This window comes from Lichenostomus cassidix, chromosome 2 (genome assembly GCF_008360975.1).
Source record: "Lichenostomus cassidix isolate B80296 chromosome 2, HeHo_3.0, whole genome shotgun sequence".
Lineage (NCBI taxonomy): Eukaryota > Metazoa > Chordata > Aves > Passeriformes > Meliphagidae > Lichenostomus > Lichenostomus cassidix.
The window spans coordinates 61,270,119-61,290,510 of record NC_139482.1 but is presented as its reverse complement, the minus strand read 5'-3'; the positions used below and the strand labels follow the sequence as shown (position 1 = coordinate 61,290,510).

At 41.2% G+C, this 20,392-nt stretch overlaps 1 protein-coding gene across 7 annotated transcripts; it reads right to left on the bottom strand.

The window, feature by feature from the left end:
- Window positions 1–223: 223 nt before the first annotated feature.
- ADNP2 (ADNP homeobox 2) lies at window positions 224–19,311 on the bottom strand. 7 transcript variants are annotated; one of them, XM_085051744.1, is made up of 6 exons: window positions 19,222–19,311; window positions 13,884–14,044; window positions 12,917–13,019; window positions 12,095–12,214; window positions 7,561–7,650; window positions 224–3,676 (listed from the first exon to the last, which is right to left on the bottom strand). In XM_085051744.1, exons 4-6 carry the CDS (start codon window positions 12,200–12,202, stop codon window positions 707–709), a joined length of 3,168 nt encoding a protein of 1,055 aa, XP_084907870.1. In that variant the 5' UTR covers window positions 12,203–12,214; window positions 12,917–13,019; window positions 13,884–14,044; window positions 19,222–19,311; the 3' UTR covers window positions 224–706. The 7 variants fall into 7 exon arrangements, with proteins under 7 accessions (XP_084907870.1, XP_084907871.1, XP_084907868.1 ...); XM_085051745.1 differs by having other exon boundaries at window positions 13,888–14,044; XM_085051742.1 differs by lacking the exon at window positions 12,917–13,019.
- Between the last annotated feature and the right edge of the window lie 1,081 nt (window positions 19,312–20,392).

Sequence of the window (20,392 nt, the reverse complement as noted above, 5' to 3'; positions counted from 1 at the left end):
ACAAGCCCCTCAGTCCTCATCACATTACTACTCAGCAGGAGCTACACGTTACCAGACTGAACTGGCACAGGTATTTTGACTGAGGAAAAAACAATGCCATGTATTTTACTGCTACCAGTGCACTGGGAATTTGAAGGGGCAATGGATGTAAAAGCCACAATCACTTCTTGAGTAGATAAACCAAAAACAGGTCAAAAAAATCAGGACTCAAAAACACAAAGAATCGAATACACGTTTTTCACATAGTTTACCTCATTATTTTAACCAACATTACACATTTCATTACTTAGAAAAGACGACACTGCAGAAAAATAAAATAAAATTTGGTTTTAACAGGACAAGTGTTTTACATGGTGGTATAAAAAGTGTAATGGGCGCCTGGAGGGGAAGACAAAGAAATGGAAATAGAACAACAATAAAACAAAACAAACGAACAAAAAAAAAAATCCTCCCCCACAAAAAAAAATACACACTAACCCCAGAAAAGGTGAAAAGCTAAAACAAATTCCAGATGTGTAAGTCTGAAGGTTTTAGCTTTTCAAATACACAACTACGTGTGCCTTTCACAATAACAGTCGTAAGTGATCAATACTTTTTGTATTACTGCACCCTTCAATAGGCCAGTCTGCAAGTTAAACAATATAATAAACTGCTAAATTCTAAGGATGCAATTATGGATTGCTTTCAGCTGTTATAAAAAGCTGGGCTACATATCCAATGGTCCATCTTTAAAATTCAAACTGTGCTTAATGTTTTTTAGTTCACACATACTGAAACCCAACAGCACAGATGGCTCCTGATGTTTTATCGCCTTTAAGCATTTATTCCTCATTTTTGCAAAGAATGACACAACATCAATTTTCCATGCACATAGCAGCAGGGAAAGTAATTCCATCTCTTTTTTAGAAGGATATGGCCTCTTGTGAAAATAGTCTGACAAAAACTGTTTCTGTGCCTCATATGAATTGTGATCATACTGATTAGGATCCACCGCTAGAAAGCGGAGATCCTCACTAGAAGGAAGATTCCTCATTTCAGTCCTAATCTTTTGTCGTTTGAAAGGCACTACCCCTGAATTCACTTCGTTCTCTGGAGACAGAGCCATGCCAGTACTTAAGCTCAGAGGCTGCTGTTCCTTATTCCTTTGGTCTTCTGCAATAAAGCAGGAATCTGATTGCTTTCTTTTCAGTACCACAGAAACATGCTTTTCGGCATTCACAAACAGCAGCTCTTTCCTCTCGGTGCGCTCAAGCTGCATCTTCAGGCTTGAGTTGGTGTCTTTGGGAGCACTTCTACAACGGAGCAAATGTACAGCAATAGCTGTCAGTGTCATATTTCCAGTGTACACACCACAACAGTGGATGCACTTGAAAGCAGGAGATTTTAAAATTGTATGCACAGTTGGCATTATATGATGCCGCTCTTTCAAATGCTTTTCATATGTTTCTCTACCAGCAAATGTACCTAAGCAAAACGGACAGGTGAACATTCTTCTGGTGCATCTTCTGTTTGCTGTTTCTGTCTGAGGTTTCACTTTGATGTAAACAGGGACAAGAATTGCTGAATATATTCCAACAAGCACTGCCAAATGTACTTCTCTTTCACCCATGTCTTCATATGGTAGGACTGTATTGAAATCGAAGTGTGGAAACACAAGGCCACCCTGAGCATCGTTACCTAGCTGAATTCCTCTGTTGCTGTAACTTGCATGCAACTGCTTTCTCCCATTGTGTGCATTTTTATTGTGCTCCATGAGGCTTTTTAAGTCATAGAAAGTACCTGTGCAAAACAAGCAAGATAAGCCATGCATGAAGATATGCTTCATGAGCTCTTCCTCACAGAGAAAACATTTACAAGCATAACACCGGATTGCCTTCTCTGTCATCCTCAGAAAGGGTGCGCAAGCTGCAAGTTTTTGAGGTTCTGGAGTTTCTACTTTTACTTCACGTGGTTTGTGGGCCACCTCCATGTGCACCTCGTAGACATTTGATGGGAAAAGCTCGTTACAAACAGGGCAGGTCTTCCACTGCTTGGCCTGTCTGACAGCCTGGCTTGTTTCAAGAGCTGGTGGGGATGCCTGTAAAGATACATTTTCAGAGGTCAGAACCACCGGAGGAGAGGGAGCACTGGCTGGTGACTGGGACAGCTGAGTCACTGAGCCTGACTGCATGAGCTGGATGGGCATCTGTGGAGGCGTCACAGTTGCTACTCCACCACCAGGAGGGACAGGCAGAGTAACTGAGATGGGGGCCAGCGTGTACGTAGGTATCCCATTAACCTGCTTGCCTGTGGGAATCAACTGCCTCAGTACAGAGCCTGCCGTCAAAAAAGCTGCGCTTTGAGAAACCGGAGGTTGAACTGGCTGATTTACTGGGATAACTGCTGGGGCAACAGGCTGATTAAGCTGAAGGAACCCAGGTCCAACAGGCTGTCTGACAGGAACCACCCCAGGAGCAACAGGCTGGTTAAGCTGGAGAACACCCGACCCAACTGTTTGTGCCACAGGAAGGACCCTGGGATCAATGGGTCTGTTCACGTTCCCAAGTGACTGGTTGACAGACAGAATTCCTGGAGCAACTGGTTGATTCACTGGGAGGACTCCTGGTGCAACTGGTTGATTCACAGGGCCAACAGGCTGAGTAACAGGGAGCATTCCAGCTGGAACTGGACCATTTATAGTACCAATGGGCTGATTAACAGGAAAGAGCCCAGGCCTGACAGGCTGATTCAGAGGAAGAATTGCAGGGGCCACAGTTCTATTTATGGGGCCAACAGAATGATTAAGAGGGAGCCCATGGGAAACAATGATGGGCTGGGAAGGTGATGGCTGAACACCAACGTTGTTCTGACCCACAGGAGGACTGCTGGGCACAAGAGTGACGTGTGAGGGCGTAGCAGTGGGAGCACAGGTGGTTTGTGGGAGGCTGCCAGAAGCACCTGGGGAGGTCACTGGTCCAACTGTGTTCTGAACTGCCTGTGTATGCACCGTGTTCTGGTTTTGATTATTCTGTGGAAATGCAACCTGGATGCAAGCTGGAGCTGTCACAGAACCTGCGGGGGCAGCAGCAAGCCCTGCAGATGAAGCAGCCACTGCCACACCTTGGAGAGGCTTTGGAGCAATATGCATTTGTTTCACGAGTCCAGGTTTCTTAATATGTTCTGAAATCAAAGATCGAAGTTTGTTCTCCAGGTCTCTGTGTGTTTCAGCTGTCAAGACATGGTACATTAAAGAATCTGGGCTGTTTGAAGGAGCATTACATTTTTTACAGTAGAACTCAGTTGAACTTGGTGTACTTTCATCACGTTTCTCGCCAAAATACACGCTTATTAAGTTTTTAAAATGGTTCATCAACACATGTTTCTTCATATTGTAATACAAGGTATCTGTAAATTGACATTTTAGACATGTGAAGTTAATGATGTCAGTCCTAAATTGTTTCATGCCATTCAAAATGCTGACTGTATAGTTCTGTATTCGTTTATTAGATGAATGAAACATCCGGATGTGTTTCCCCACTACTTTGGGATGAGAAGAAAATGTACATTTTGGGCAAGGAACCACCATCTCTTGGTCCATTTCGTCTTCATGGTAACGATGCAAGTGGCTCTTGAAAGAAGTAAGCAATTTGGATGAGAACTTGCATAAGCTACAGCAGTATGGCTTTGTTCTGTATCTCTGCAAACAAAAGAAAAACACCCACTTAGAAACTGCCAGCTCCTACACCACTGGTAGCTGTTTAAATCTGCACTATCACCTGCTGAAAATGTCTTTACTGGACGTATAAGCATGTATTTTCTCAGTTTCTTCTGTTTTTGAAAAGTGGATTTAAAAATTGCATACTTAAGGGCAGAAACATTTTGCCTTTTTTGTTTTATTATAATTTATTAAGAAGTCTTAAGTGAGTTTACTTCTACTCTAGTTCACAAGTAATTCTGAAGCCTTTTTTTGAAGACAAGAATCACAGAACAAGCCAAGAAGAATTTGTATCCCACTGTATATAGGAGTTTAAGCCTTAGGAATAGCAGTCCTTTTAATATGACACTTTTAAAGCTTTATTTAGTTCATGGCCAGCTCCTATCTACTGGAGAAGGAGAGAGGAGAACAGGCAGTGATTTTTTTCTGTATTTCAATATCCTACTCTTCACTGAAAACTCTCCAGAAGTACTTTCCCAGCAAAGCCATAAATGACTAATATTTTTAAAAACAGTCTTCTGGAGCCAAAATAATAATAGAAAGTAGTAAAACCTTCTTTCATAATAAAGCAGCAATGACCTCTCTGTATTAACTCATGCATAATCATACTAACTTCTTTAGGAAATTTCCTCAAAAACTCTCAGTATAAAGCATACAGATTCTTCTCAGGAAAGTATTTTAATTGCTTAAGAATACACCTATCTTGCACTTAGCAGTGATTTGCTCCCTCAGTTATATGTCACATGACAGCATTACTTTTCATATCTATATGAACATTATTTGTTCTTTCTGAAAAACTGGTAGCCCATCAACCATTTTTTCTGATCAAATTCCCAGGAAGTTAACCCTGGCTCCTGGAAAAACCAAAGAATCAGTCACAGCAACATCCATGTGACAAATCTGTACTCTCAAGCACCTAGTGTAATCTGTCTGTTCCCTCAGATGTGTTTTTCACCTCACTGATTTCTGCCCCTCACGAAACAGAACCCAAAGGGAAAAAGCTGTTCCACCACTACAGCACCCAGCCCTGTTAGATCACCCACACACATCTCACTGACACACCACGAAGAACAGTAATAAAATACGTGCAGGGCTTTTTTATCATGTCATATAGCCATGGAGGTTACAGTCAGCCATCTACACATAACAGACAGCCCAGAGAGCCATCTACTACCAGTACTAGCAGAGTCTCCTGATGGTAACCAAAATCTAAGCTCCAAATTCAAAAGACTGGGTCAGACAATGCCACTGACAGGCTAAGGCTGCTGAAGAAATATACTGCTAAAGTATGACTAAAGTATCTTCTACTTACACCCTTCAGGCATCTAATCTCAGCTGCTAGTAAACAGCAACAGAGCAAATTAGCAGACACATCAATATTTTAAAATACACTGCCTGGAGAAATGCCGCCGACACTACCGAACTCATGAATTCATTACTAAAAAACACACCTCAATACTTCTGAAGGAGTCAAGTGACAAAGATTCTCTTTCAGCAGAACAAAAGCATGTGTAAGTCTACTGCTTTGGTATTCTCTGTATGAAATAGAGCTCTTCCACAGACACCTTACAAACCATTTTGCTAACATGTTCTTGCACATGCCTCTGGTTTTTCTGTTCAAAAGTGCTACCACAGTCTACCAATGGTATCCCAGTTTTATAGAAAATTTGACAAAACAAAAATTACAAGCCACTGAGGAAAAACAAGGCATCTTGGAGACTGACCAACACAATCTTCAACAGTAAAAATGGAATCCAAAAGAAGGCTTATTAGAGACATTGAGGAAAGCTCGATTAGTCCTCCTCCAAAGAACCTACCACAAAACATAGAAACACTTTCTGTTGTGCAATCTCACATTCCACACAACACAGAGACACGCAGAAAGACACATAGCCTCCAAAAAAATAAAGTTCTTCCAGAATTGTAAATGTCTCCCTAAAAATAGTACTAATAGTGGAAAACACCAAATTCATTTAAATAGACATCTTCTCCAGCCTACTGCGTTTCCAGGAGGAAACACCTTGTTTTCCCCTTATGGCAACAACTTTGGAATGGAGCATCCAGAAGGACCAATTTTTATTTCTACCAAATCTGGGCAGCACGATATGTGAATGTTATATATCAATAAATGTGATTATTTGAAGAAAATGGATAGGAACAAGGTTAGTATCCAAAAGACACAGTTTGGCAAATCTGTTCCACAGCAACATATTACCAGGTCTAGACTGAATTTCATCAGACCAGTTTCCAATCTTCTCTTTTGGACAAATATAACTGGTCATGCTGACTACCTGAGTCAGGACACACATTTCTGATGAGGGATTAGGTCTCTCTGCCTTGTTTCCCTCCAGACAATAGGGAAGAAAGAAGATTCCCTCTCCGATGCACAATTTTTAGTTCTTTTCCATTTTCATTGAAATAGCTAATCATTTTTCCTAAAGGACTGGTGAAGAAAGACAAGCTTCGCTTGGTCCGTCTTCATCCTCTTCTTCCCTATTTCATGTCTGGGAAGGAAGGGGAACCTCCCATGCTCATCTAACACAATCTCCCAACACTGAGCTTCTTTCTTTAGTCAGAAGGTAGAGGGAAAGGCAAAAGAGACAGAATCAGCAAGAGCAGAGCTCAAATAACATGCTGACTGGGGCCAGTAAATCTGGTAAAGGGAGAATTTTCATTTTCACATTTTCATGTGAATGAAGAATTAATTACGAAGGAGGGGGAACAAGAGAAACCATCATTAACAATTAACAGGATTTATCACATTCACCTAAACTACAGGCAGTCTTCAGTAAAGGTAACTGTAAGTCTCATCTGAAGTGGCACACACTTCACTGAAGAGGCTGCACACAATCTATCCCTACACAAACAAAAATTCTAATTTGTCTCTTTTATCCACAAAGTCATGTGAACAGATAAACTTCCAGTATTAATGTGAACTCAAGTTCAGGAAGGGAAAAATAGGCAACAAAGCAGACAAGGGTCCTGAAGGGCAGAATCCTACTTAATGAGAGCTTGGCAAAGACTAAGTGGCTTTGTTTGGTCAGCCTGTATGCTGAGGGCTGAAATTACTCCACTTTGAAATCTCAGTTTGCTTTAAAGATGAAGGCAGGTGTTTTAAAGATGGCAAAAAAAGAGTCCTGACAACCCCCCACCACACTATTCTAAAGCATCACCTTTTAATTCAAGATTAAAAGAGCAACCCACCCACCACTGCTCAGATGCCATTGACAGGTCTTCCGCATGGAGGCAATGAGGGGCCCCAAGACTCTTCAGCAGGACTGACAAATCTACCTTTTTTTCTGGACATACTCCTCTGCTCTATACAGCCTTTTAGAAACTTGCTACTACGTATGATTATAGAATTGTTCACCTCAACCCTGTCTTTCCTGTAGAGTCTAGCTATACAGAACTAAAAGCTGTTTCACATACACAAATCTAAGTGGAAAGTTTTACACTGCCACCCCATCCAAAGTCACTAATGATAATTGCACCTATGCAATCACATTTTCATCCTTCCAATGAAACAGGAGCCATGTTTTACATAAAACCATGTTAAGACTACACATTAAATTAGGCTAAAAAGGCAGAACATTAGTGTGACATCCTAAACACTGATGTTCGAAATTAAAGACAGCAAATGGCAATTGAAGTCCTCGTAACCAGCTGCATTACAGGAAGAAACAAAGAGGAAATGTAAGATTATTCCCTGACTAATTGCACTTAGAAAATTTATTAGAAAACTTAGAAAAAATATCAATGCTATTTTCTTTACTATAAAAAAGCTCCATTCCAATTTGTGAAAATTGTAAAGTTCAGCAACTCCACACAACACATTTACCCAGAATTTATGTCACAAACATACATACCTTCCTTTTGACCACAGGCTCCCAAGGAGAGACATCACTCCATGAAGTGTTACAAAAGTAATTTTCACCTGCATCAAAACTTTTAAGGTTCTAAAAGTAAAACAAAAACAAGAAATGAAAACAAGACTTTTGCAGTCTGTTCTGAATAGAAAGAAATTCTCAGTAGGAAATAAGGAAAAAGAAAAAAGAAAAACACAAAGAGAGGATAACTTGGACATCCATACAGCATTCAGACACTGGTCCCAAAACAGTGCTCAAAAAATTACTCCTTTGACAATCTTTGATTTATTTTACCTCAGATATTTGTTCATATGACTGCCTGGTAATAGATTAGGATTTCTGAATATTTCATAGTTCCTGAAAATAATACAGAGAATGAAAATATTTACACTTTAATTCCACTGCTTCCAGTCAAGTTCACCGTGAACACTCAAAAGTATTTTCCCACCTACTGCCTCCTCCTTCATCAGTAGTATTTCATTGCTTATTTCCATTTATTAACTTATCACTATGGTTTACTTTGCAACAGGTTTCAGTATTAAATCTGCATAGCATTGTTACACTTTTAACTTGGAAAAATGAAAGACATTTACAGAAGCTGATTTCTAAGAGCTGCTTTTCCTGAAGCTGCAAAAGCAACATTACTATCATGTCTCCGACAAATGTGTCAGGGGAAGCAACTTTCCTTACAGCACTCTTCTAACCAATCCCATCAGAGACGTTTATGTTCCTCAAGCCAAAGTCAGCTACTATCCTAAAAATACCAAGTGCATCCCCAGTTTTCTGAGACCCACGTATATTTAAACACAAACATAATGGGAAAAAAACCAAACTAAAAACAAAAGCCCACAAACTAGATTCCTATTTACTGGGCATTTCTGAAGACCCTAGGCTAGACTGAACAGCACACCAGAGTGCCTTGAATGAAACACAGGCTACAAATCCAGGCTTTACCCAAAGAAAACTTGCACCACTTCTCCCCTTACATTTTTCCCTGTCACAAATCCCTCTTCACTCAAAACTCTGCAGATACTTAGAGAAGGCAAGATGTTTCTATCTCTGCACCAAAGTGCGCTGCAACAGCAGAAGCAGATAATAAATAACATTTAAGATCAGATGATCATACAAATGGAGTGAATTCATAAATCTAATAAATTTGTTATGTGAAACTTAGCAGCAACACAGAAATACTCAGCAACAAAGAGAAAAAGTCTCAACAATCAAATACAGAATCCTACTTAACGCAGGCTCTGTCTGCACTAGGCTCTTGTCCACACCATATAAATATGAGAATTCCTGTGTGTTCAACAGATTATAGTAAACCAGATCATCATGCCAGTGATAATTTGATTTGAACTTCATTATTCAAGAATTTAGAAAAATGTAGCTGAGTTTGCAATATGCTTTCTGGCTTTTTCAACTATCAAGTTTGCCCAAGGAGAATCCAGAAAAGCTCAGGGCAACAATAAACAATTCCCTTGCAATCTAATCAACACCTAGACACTGAATGAGTCATGTATTTGCCCTTCAGCCAAACCTTAAAAAAATAAAAAAAAACAACCAAAAAAAAACCCACCAACCCCAGAAACACTTTAGAAAGAACTCTTGCATGTAACAAGAATTATTTTTGATAGAGAAAATGAAGAGACTTGAGATTTACTAAAAAATTTTTCACCTGAACATACTGGAGAGAATTACATACTGTTAAAAAAAGATTTCTTGAAGTCTGTAGCTTACCTGAAACACGCTCTGTTTTTGTTTTGAGAGACAGGCTCCTACACTAAAACACCAGATTCCCACAAGGCCAAAGACATGTCTAGATAATTTTGCTGAAACAGCTATTTCCTACAGACAAATATCTACTAATAAAAATAACCATTCTTATCAATACCCATTAGTCAGTGGTGCAAATGGCTGTTGTGAATACTTGCTTTAAAGAGCGACCCACTAATTTGTTATGCCCTTCCCACATTTCTCAGTTCCAGGAGGGGAAGAAAACAGGAGAAGGGAAAGGTAACAAGAAAGGAACAAAGCCCTCTGAGAGGGCTGACTAATCCTGATGCATAATGGATATTTTTAAATTGACGAGAAAAACCATTTTTAAACCAGGAACTGTTCTCCCCTCTGTATTAAAACTATCATGGTTTTCCAGAACAAAAAGACAAAAAGCTCAGAGTTTAAATGAAGACACAGAATCATAGAACAGAATCATGGAATGGCTTGGCTTGGACAGGACCATACAGATCACCTAGTTCCAGATCCCCTGTCATGGGCAGGCATGCCGCCGACTAAACAAGGTTGCCCAGGGCCCCATCCAACCTGGCCTTAAACACTGACAGGGATGGGGCACCTACAGCTTCTCTGGGCAACTTGTGTCAGTGCCTCAGCACCCTCTGAATAAAGAATTTCTTCCTAACCTCTAATCTAAACCTACCCTCTTTTCAGTTTAAAGCATTGCTGGCCCTTGTCCTGTCCCTATCTGTCCTTATAAAAAGTCCCTCTCCCTCCTTCTTATGAGCCCCCTTTAGGTACCAGAGGGCTGCAATGAAGTCTCCCCAAGTCCTTCTCTTCTCCAGGCTGAAAACCCCAACTCTCTCAGCATGTGTTCAGAGCAGAGGTGCCTCAGCCCTCTGATCATCTTCAGATCACAATATGTTAGAGAAGCTGAAACAGTTTATTAAAGGAAAACTTCTCACATTACAGTGTACTTAAACATACTACTTAGAGAATCAAACCACAACTTCAGCCAGAATGCTCATATTTTCTTCCTAGAAGAGATCAATTAGCCTAAAAATTAACCCATTTGGTTTCTAAGCTACAGAGAGGTACTGGTCATACATGAAATTCCTTCATCTTCCTCACAAACTACTGTCCATTATCATGCCTTATTACAACAGTGTAAGACCAATTCTAAAACCAGATGCAGGTCATGTTTATATCATATCATATTTCAATCCATTTCTTACATTGTCCAACCCCTTCACAAAGAGTCCGGAAATGAATCTTAATATTTGAGAAAACAAACAAACTTAAGGTACTTCTCACTAGATGGTCTTCAAGGTCCCTTCAAACCCAGGCCATTCTATGATTCTAAGTTCTATTAAATCCTCACACATCCCATGCTACCAAAAAGAAATACCATCATCATATGAACCAAATACAAATCAAGCTATAGAAACCATTCTTCCTGCTGCTAAAGTTGTACCAAAACCAGCCCCAGATTACCTGGAAAAAACAAACTGAAGTTACAAACTTGGTTGAAGGAGAATTATTTGGAAAAAAAAAAAAGAAGAAACTAATACAGTATTTTTTGGCCCAAATTTCATAGAGATTTCTCCACAGTGGAAATGTTAGCCAGGTTTCCCACCACCACCAGTTATTAAAAATGAAGCAAAACCAAATAAATGCACATTATGCATAGCCCCAAAAACCCAACCACATACAAAACAACTTATTTACTTTTGATGTCCATGCAATAATCAGAGACTGCAAGTAATTTCATGCTAAAAACCTGTTACCATCAAAACATTCCTATTTCAAATGGTCAAGACAGACTCGGGTTCTGAATTAGAAGTGTCATTATAGAACAACATTAACACAATAAAAACAGCAAGTAAATAGAAATTACTAAACATTATAATTTTCCTTGCGCTATTACAACATTTAGATATATCCAACATTGTTCAACTGCAATAACAAAGAATGTTCCAAAATTAGTCATGCATGTAGTCTTGAACTATTCTTTTTCCAATCACTTACAGGGTTTCAGAAAAAAAACACCACAGAAGACACAACAGCACCCTCATAGAGCCTGTGCACCAGCTCACTGAAATACACTTGTTAAGAAATGGAATTACACAGCTGTGTGTTACACCTTTTCTGATATTAGGCTTTCCAATCTCATGGTGTGCATTCTTCCTGATTGACACACAGAATTTTCTTCTGGAGGCAGCAACAATAGTAGTAGGTACATCTTAATAACCCCAGTACACCAGCATATACTTTTTAAGATGCAGAACCAACCTAAACTCAGTAAAACAATTTTGGTATTTTTCCCTGGACACAAAGTTTAAAGACTTATCCATTTTCCAAAATGCTGATGATTTGTATGTCCCTTCAGGGGCTTGCCCTTGATTTGTGATGGGATGTCTTTGAGGAGACTCATGTTCTCACCTGCTTGTGATTTATGTAAAAGAATTGAAAAAAGTTGCTATATAGCACACAACAATTCATTAGTCTGTGGAGTTTCTTCCTAAAGCTGTATTATTTCCTTTTGCTGAAACACTACTAAGAGAGAATATGCAGCACCATCCATGACACCTGTTGTTAGGAAATACAGTTTCTTTCAGTGTTAAATACTAACACACTAAATTACTCCCCTGGCATATGAACAGTCAGTACTGAGTAATTCCTGAAGTAAGGACCACCCCCCATAAAGATCTATGGCAGCAGAGCATCATCTATACACCAGAAAGTGAAATATTTTTCAGGAGTTTATATTTTATATTGGTTTCCATTCTTTCAAATGCTTTACCTTCAACAATTCCCTGCAGTTGTCAAGCCCAAGATCCACAAGAATGTCCTTCACCTTTTTTCGAGCCTTCCTTATATTATCAAGGTTTTGAACAGGAATTTGAAACATTTTGCACTTTTCCTGGGGGCGAAAGAAAACACAGCAACCAAAAAATAAAGAAAAAAAAAGAAAAGAAAAAAGAGGAAAAATTACAAAAAAAAAAAAAAAAAAAAAGTGACAAAATACTTGTCAGTCCACCATTAACCATATTCCTCATCATTACACCTATGTGTCTTTTAAATATCTGCAGGAATGAGGACTGAACTACTTCCCTCGCCAACCTATTCCAGGGCTTAGCAACCTTTTTTCTAAAGAATTTCCTAATATCCAATCTAAACTTCCCCTGGTGCAACTTGAGGGCATTTCCTCTTGTCCTGTAACTCAGGAGAAGAGACTGACCCCCACCTGGCTACACCCTCCTTTCAGGCCGTTGTAGAGAGTGGTACGGTCTCCCCAGAGACTCCTTTTCTCTAGGCTAAACACTCCCAACTCCCTCAGCTGTTCCTCATAGGACTTGTGCTCCAGAGCCTTCACCAGCTTCACTGCCCTTCTCTGAACTCACTCCAGCACCTCAATGTCTTTCTTGTAGTGAGAGGCCCAGAACTGGACACAGCACTTGAACTATGGCCTCACCAGCGCCGAGTGCAGGGTCGATCACTGCCCTGGTCCTGCTGGCCACACTATTGCTGAATACAGGCCAGGATTTCATTTCCTAAATATGAAAACCCAAAATCCTTAAGCCAAAGAAGTGGTCTCATTAATATTTCCCAGTAGATCACTTGCCTGATTTTAAAGGAAACAGAACCTCATTTGAAGGAAAAGAAAATTCTTTACATTTCTTCTATCTAAAGAAAACTCCAAATTTTTCTTTCAGATCTCCTTGTATCTACATGGCAGGAAAAATGGTTTTGTGGGTTTTTGTAAAAGAACATGAACGCAAAAATTTTATTAAGTTCTATTCAGAAAATTACTATCATCTCATTTAGGAAGGAGAAATTCAGCACCTCTCACCTTGAATGTTAGCATGAAATGAGAAGTCTCTTTTATAATTTTGTTTGCTGTCATGCATGCCCACGCTAAAAATATGATTGCTAGTAAAATCTAGATTTCCTGCAGAAGCTTCTACTTCTGTAAACTCATAAGGTACCCCCATGGGCTCAGCTTTAGAAGTCTGTCAACAGCCTTGGTCAACTCCTTCCTAGATTACAGCAAGATGCAATTTAGACTGAGCTTTAAGAAACTACCATGGATACAGAATGCAAAACCTAACCCGAAGCCTGTGCTGAAAAAGGTCACTGGAAGCTTCTCCAGTATTTGGTGCTTAAATAGCTGACAGAGGATCCAGAAGCATTTCCAACATCTTAGTCCTTATTGCCAAACAATTCATCCATGCAGGACAAGGCTGAACAGGAGGAAAAAAAAAAGAAAAAAAAAAAAGAAGGAAATCTCCAAACAGTACTTCAGCCTTGACAGTCACAAATGTCTTGAAAAGCTATACTTTACCGAAAAAAGCAAGCTCCCTGCCAATCCGAAATCTTTAATATGAATGACAAGACTTTCACACAAATAGTTGCAAAATCCTGTTGTACGTAAGACACCAGCTACAAGCTAAGCCTCAAAAAAAAGAAAAAAAACAAAACCCACAAACCATGTAAAAAAAAGTTCTAGTCTGTATGCAACTCCCCCAAACATTAATTTATGTACAAAACATACAACTGAGGGGTTTATAAATAAAATTCAAACAACTCACATACTATTCTTCGCTTCTTCTCCCCCGAAAGGAAAGCTGTGTAGAGAGAAATGGAGAGGGAACCCCATTTGACAGATGCTAGTCTTGTTTTCTAATGTTTTTTATCACCAAGAAGTCCAGAAGACATTCTGATACCATTGGGGTAGGTGTAGAACAGGAACCTATATAGAATGGAATAAATCAAAGTAACTGGTCTGGCAATCTCTCAAAATGCAAGGAGTCAAAATTAGACATAAAATCCTCTTTTCAAAGTGAAGTCCACCAGGAATTTGCACAGTCTCCAGTTAAAGCTTTATGATCAGTCCCTCTATGGAAGCAGGATATGCACATCAACCCCATGGTCCAGTATGGATAACAACAGAGCTCACTGGACATCACCATCCTCAGATCAACCAGAAGGAGTTGTGGTTCAATACATTAGGGTCCACTGGAAACAGTTCCCCCCTCTCAGTCTTTCAACTCATACACTGATGCTACTGAAGAAGGTGAAGCAGGCCATTTGTTGAGACATGTCTGGCTTACAAATAAGAAACAGTCTACAAGGGGTGTAGTATGCAATATCCATGTACCTCAGGAGTTTTCTTAACCAGTAATCGTTCTGAAATGGAAATTATTAATCCAGGAGAAAGAAAAACACTCCAAAAAATCAACATAACAAGCAAGAAACTTAAATATAAATTATTTTCCAGTTTTCAAGCAGTTAGTCTTCAATCCAAAGGCCATCATGTGCACGGTTATTCAGTAGGTATTTAAACAACCCGCTTGGGAGTAAGACTCTTAAATTGCTCATCTCACACTATAACCACAAAATGACAGAACAGTTTGGGTTGGAAAGGTCCTTAAAGATCATCTCATTCCAAACGTCCTCCCATGGGCAGGGACACCTCCCACTAGACCAGATTGCTCAAAGCCCCATCCAACCCAGCCCTGAACACTTCCAGGGATGGGGCATCCACAACTTGTCTGGAAAACCTCTGCCAGCGCCTCACTACCCTCTCAGTTAGGAATTTCTTCTGATGTCTAATCAAAATCTACCTTCTTGGATTCTCTGTATCCATTAGACCAGCAATGCCCCATCAAAAAGGTCACAAAAGTTCAAACTTCTAAGCTTACTGCCTCAAGCCCTCAGTTTAACTCCTTGATTATTATGCAGTTTACTATTCACATTCTCACACTAACAATTTGTTTCTCTTATATTTTGGACATTCTTCAAGCTTTAGTTTGCACTTTGGTTCCATGCATAACTACCATTTGTTGGTCCACATCCCGTTCTTAACCAGCAAATTCAACATGAAAGCACTACAGTAAAACTGAACTAGAGTTACTTTAGCCCAAGACTCTTGGTCATTTTACTGCGCTGCCTACCTAAAAGACAAAAATTTACCCTTCACTGCTTTTGTTGTTTCCAAAACACCTGATAATCCATTGAGTTTTCAGACTCAATACCATTTCATAAACAGACCAAGGCACATTTATTGCAAAATAAAAGAATCATTTTAGCAGCTGTCATCTCAAATTCAGTTCTAAGAGGCCATTCTACTCTTGCTCAGGCACTTTATCCCTCAAGCTATTTCAGCATTTACTGTTTATTTAGATAAAATCTCCATGATATACAAAGTGGATATTTCCGGTAATATTCAACACTATTCAAATATTCAACACTACAGGTTCCTTTCATTTCTATATTTGTTATCACAGATTGTAACATTCAACTACATTCGGCTTTTCAAAGATCACAAATACAACTCTTCCCTTCCAGCAATACTGCAGCATTTTAAGGCTACTCTAAAAGACAAGGTAACAGTCTGCAGACTATCTTAGTAGTCAAAGACACCAGTTTGCCAAGTAATTATCTTTTACTATCATTTCTCTGGACTAAAAAAAAAAAAAGTAAGAATACTGACATTGCACTTCTTCAAAGTGAGAAGTCATCACAAAATGCCAAGTTCCTCTTTGTTCTGCTTCTTGGAACAATACTCATTCACCTTGGAAAGGGCCTGAAGAGGACACCCAGTCCAGTGGGCTCAACCATAAATTGCAGCCAGGGCACTCTGTTTTGGCCAGTCAGGTCTGGCAGCTTCTCTAGGCAACCTCCTCCAGTGACAGACTGTTCACAGTGAGAGCTTTTCTCCTTAAAAGAAATCAGCACCATTTTCATTTGTGTTCCTACAGAAAGTAGGCATTTGCAAGCAAATTAAAATGGAGTTGGTATGGCGCTGGCATAAGGAAGATGGAACCTATGTGCCTTCAATGTGCATGCAAATACTTCCAGCAAAATCCAGTAAACTAGATAATTAGGTATTTCTAGAGTTTTCAGGAAATGTTAGAAGATACACAGAGAAAATGGCTTTAATGTAACCCTTTTAGACAGCAGACAATCTGTACAGAAGCAGGACCTCCAGATGTGTTCCTACATGGTTGGCCTTTACTAGTCTGCTGATCATAGAACTGTTTAGAGTAGGGAAATTATGAAAAGCTTATGGAACTTCATCCTTTCATATTATCAGCCTTGGAAATTGAATAATTCTTAGTTTTTGTAACTTTTATCTAGTAACTGTCATTAGTAACTGAGAGAGATTTCTATAAAGACTTTGGTCTTTAAAAAAGGTTTGTACCTTTTATAGAACCTTTATCAAGGTTCATAGGTTTGGAACACCTGGGTTGGAATATTTTCAAATGTTTGTTTACCAACTTGTATTTCAACAGTTATCAGATTCAACAAGCACCAATAAAAAATTATTTTCATTTTAGTAAACTCATTAGAAGGTGATCATTCAGTATTAGTTGAGAAAACAGTAAAAACTGCTTCGTTCCTGAAAGTGTAATGAAAGCATGGGATTTATTATTTCTAAGAATCTAAAGAACAAGAACACTGGATGGCAGAGGGCATCTAGGACAGGTGCACTGAGAAACTGCCTAGAAGAATGCAAGTTTGGCTTGGCCATGGCCAATTTTACTGCCCTCAATTTTGTTTTGCTTCTGATAAGCTTACAAGTCCTCTAAGAAGTCACACCTGGGTATGTGCTCAACCACAAATTACATGGTCAGTTCCATTTCCTGGGCTCTTATCTCTGCCTTCTGAAAGAGACCTAACTTGGATTTATGAGTACGTCGGCACAATCAAAGCTTATCCAGACTATGAAGGGAGAGGGAAGAAAGGCTTAAAGCTTCCTAAGCTGAAACAGTCGATTGATTAGAATGGATGCTACTTGTTTACTATTTAATCTGTTATAATTAAAAATATATTCCAATAATTACAAATATTACTTCTGGTCAACAAAGTAATTTCTCTTCATCTTCTAATATTCAAATTTCTGTCTAAGTGCAACTCAGTAGAAATTTTCAGGTAAGAAAAAAATTAAACTCTTCTTTGTGCAACTGTATCAGAAACCGCTGGGCATCTCAAATCATAGATCTCTTAGTGTCACAATAATTTTGCTCTTTTCACAGCTGTAAATCATACACCTGTTAAAAAGGTCATCTTGCCCAACACTAAGATGACCATCATTCAACAGCTGATAACACAACGAAGAGCATTAAGCCATATGATGATATAGAGGAAGATACAGCACAATAACCTCCATCTTACCTAACAAATCAAACCAAAACAAATGTAGGTCACTAACTTTAGCGACTGTGGTTAAAATAACTATTGTGATGGCTCATTAACACACAACCAAGTCCCTGATATCCAAGAGTTCTGAGAAGAAATGAAGGGAAAATACCATTCAAACTCAAGGAGCCTTCCAAAAGCACTAACTCACGTAACACTTGGATTCCCTTAGGAGCTCCTTCTGGGCAATGGCCAGAACTTTAACCCAGCAGGATCCAAGTTCATCCCAGGTGACGTAACCAACTGCATGGAGCCCACTCAAATCCTGCAGGATTTGTCAACCCCATGTGTGTGTAAGCAGAAGAGTCACACCCCGAACCCAGCTATTCCAGGAAGAAGTACAACTGCATTTGTGCTGCACTCATCACTTTAGTATGACCCCATGACTCTGCACATTACAAACGCACAAATCAGTCCACAGCACAGATAATCCAAAACCTTAACAAGTCAGCAAGGGAACAGAACTGAAAAAACCAACTGAAGCCTGGTCAACAGGTTTCAGAGGAAGGACTGAAGTGCTCAAACACAAACCAGCTTTACCAGCATGTTGTAAGACTCAGCCCAAAGATGAGTTCCCAATGGAAAAACGTAAGGCGTAACAAAACTGTGTGCACTCTTCCTTGTTTCTAAAGATTTGCTGAAATGTCTGGGGGTTGTTGCACTTTACAAAACTTTCATGAAACCAACCACAGGAATTATTACAGCTTATCATATACTGTATACCTTATAATAGGTCTTATTACAGCTTATCATATACTTTATTTGTTCGCCAGTTTCTCTAAATGTTGTGCTAAAGAAATCCCCTTTTCTTGATCAAAAATAATCAGAAAGTTTATTAAAAGGAGAACTGGGATTTCTAGAATATAAATTCAATATCCCAAGAGTATTTTCAAGTATTTCACTATAGTTCTTTACAAGTGTTTTTTACAAGCAGAGATTTTTGATGACAGAAAACTGTTAAGGACAACAACTAATTCCTCCCCAATAATTTACCCCTCAGAACTTGATCAGCTATAAGTGAGTTGTTCATAACTTTGACAGTATAGGACTATGAACCGCTGCAGCAGAAGTTGAACACGTGTCTTGTATTCCGTTTACAAACCAGGACAACTAGAATTCCCCATTACCTGCTCTCAACCACAAAGCAAGCGCATTCAAATAGTTTTCGTGGTTTGCATTGCAGGGGTTGCATTTGTTTACATTATTCATAAACTTTTTTTAAAGCGTATGCATTGCTGAGGCACCCCAAGGATACTTAACGTAATTTTGCATCCCATTAACTGTTTCCATTAACTGGTGATGAGCTGCTGGTTCTGCACGCGTGCCGTTCCTGCCCACGCTACCATTTGCCACAAACTGTTTCAAATTAAAACAATTCATTAGAAGTAGTTAAAATTATTCATCCACAGACTTGGAGGCAACCTATTTAGTTGGTTCCTTAGACACTCCATCGCTGAAGTCCAACCTGGAATTAAGTAACAAACACGCAAGAAGCGCGGTGCTAACGAGCGGTTTCCAGCCCGCAGCAGCGGCGAGGCAGCGGGGGATGTTCCCCGTGCTGAAACGCCTCACCCGATGGCCGATGAGGCTGCTCCGGACCCGTCCCGTCCCGTTCCGCCTCGGCCCTCCCCGCCCGCTCCGAGCTCGCAGCGCCCGCCGAGCCTGAAGCGCGCGGCCACCTAGGCGTCCACCGCCCTCCGCCCCGCCCCGCCCCGCCGCACGTACCCAGCCGGTCTGCAGGGGGAGCCCGCGCCGCTGCTGCTCCTCCTCCTCTTGCTGCGGCCGCCGCCGCCACCCGCCGCGGTCCCGCGCCGTCACCACTCTCCGCTCAGAGCTCCGGCTCTGCCCCCGGAGCTGCCCCCGGCGCTGCTGCCGGTAAAGCCGTGCCCGCGGCCCCGCCCCGCAGCCCCGCCTCCCGGCCCGGTGCCGCGGCCGAGCTCAGTGCGCGGCCCGGGGGGGCGCTGGCATGGCCGGGGCCCCGCGCGCGACTCCCTCAGCGCCCGCCGCCCGCGCCGCCCCCGCGCCACCGCCCGCGCCGCATCAACCGCCAGAAAGAGAAAATGGCGCTCGACCTAGCACAGGAAGTGACGTAGAGACTCATTTGCATGCCAGGAGGACAGCCAATGGAGAGAGACTCGGCCAACACTCCCATTGGCTCGCTGCACGGGATGGGCGGAGCTGGGGGCGGAACCTCAGGTGGGGGCGGGGCCCAGCCCAGGGCTCACCTGCGCCCCTTCGCACCTCCAAGGGGCAGCACTGAGGACTCTCGCGAGAGCTGTGATGTCATCCTGGAGGGGGAGGAGTCTGATGACACCATGCTCAGCATGCGAGGTTTCCACGCGACCACCCAGCCCTGTTCTGCATGGGCTAATAGGCGGAGCTTATTTGCATCTGCTGCATTCTGGAGGCCCCGCCCACCCCACTAGCCAATGGGGCAGGGCAAGGCCTTTGAGGAAGGCTCCTCATTGGCTGCGCTCCTGTGGGTGGGGCTCACATGCCTTGGCACCATGGCAGCACTGGCCTGGGGTACCTGGGCCTGGACCAGCAGAGGCTGAGGGCAGGCCATGAGCACAGCGGCCCTTCTGGTGACACCATCTGGAAGCATGGTGCTGCCACGCCACACCCATGGCACTCTCACACCCATCAGCCTGCAAGGCTCTGAGGTCTGATGGAAGACATATTTCTGCAAGTCTGTCCCCTGAGCTCTGTCGATCAGACATCTGCATATCTGTCCGCTAGCACTTTCTGTGATGGCAGATGGTTCCTGATGGACATAAGATGGAAACAGAGCCAATCCCAAACAGTGCAGGTAGGTAAAAAGCCATACCACAAGGACCAAGACAAGCGGCCACATCAGCAGCATGGGTTCTGCTCCTGGTGTGGCTCCTGGTCTGCC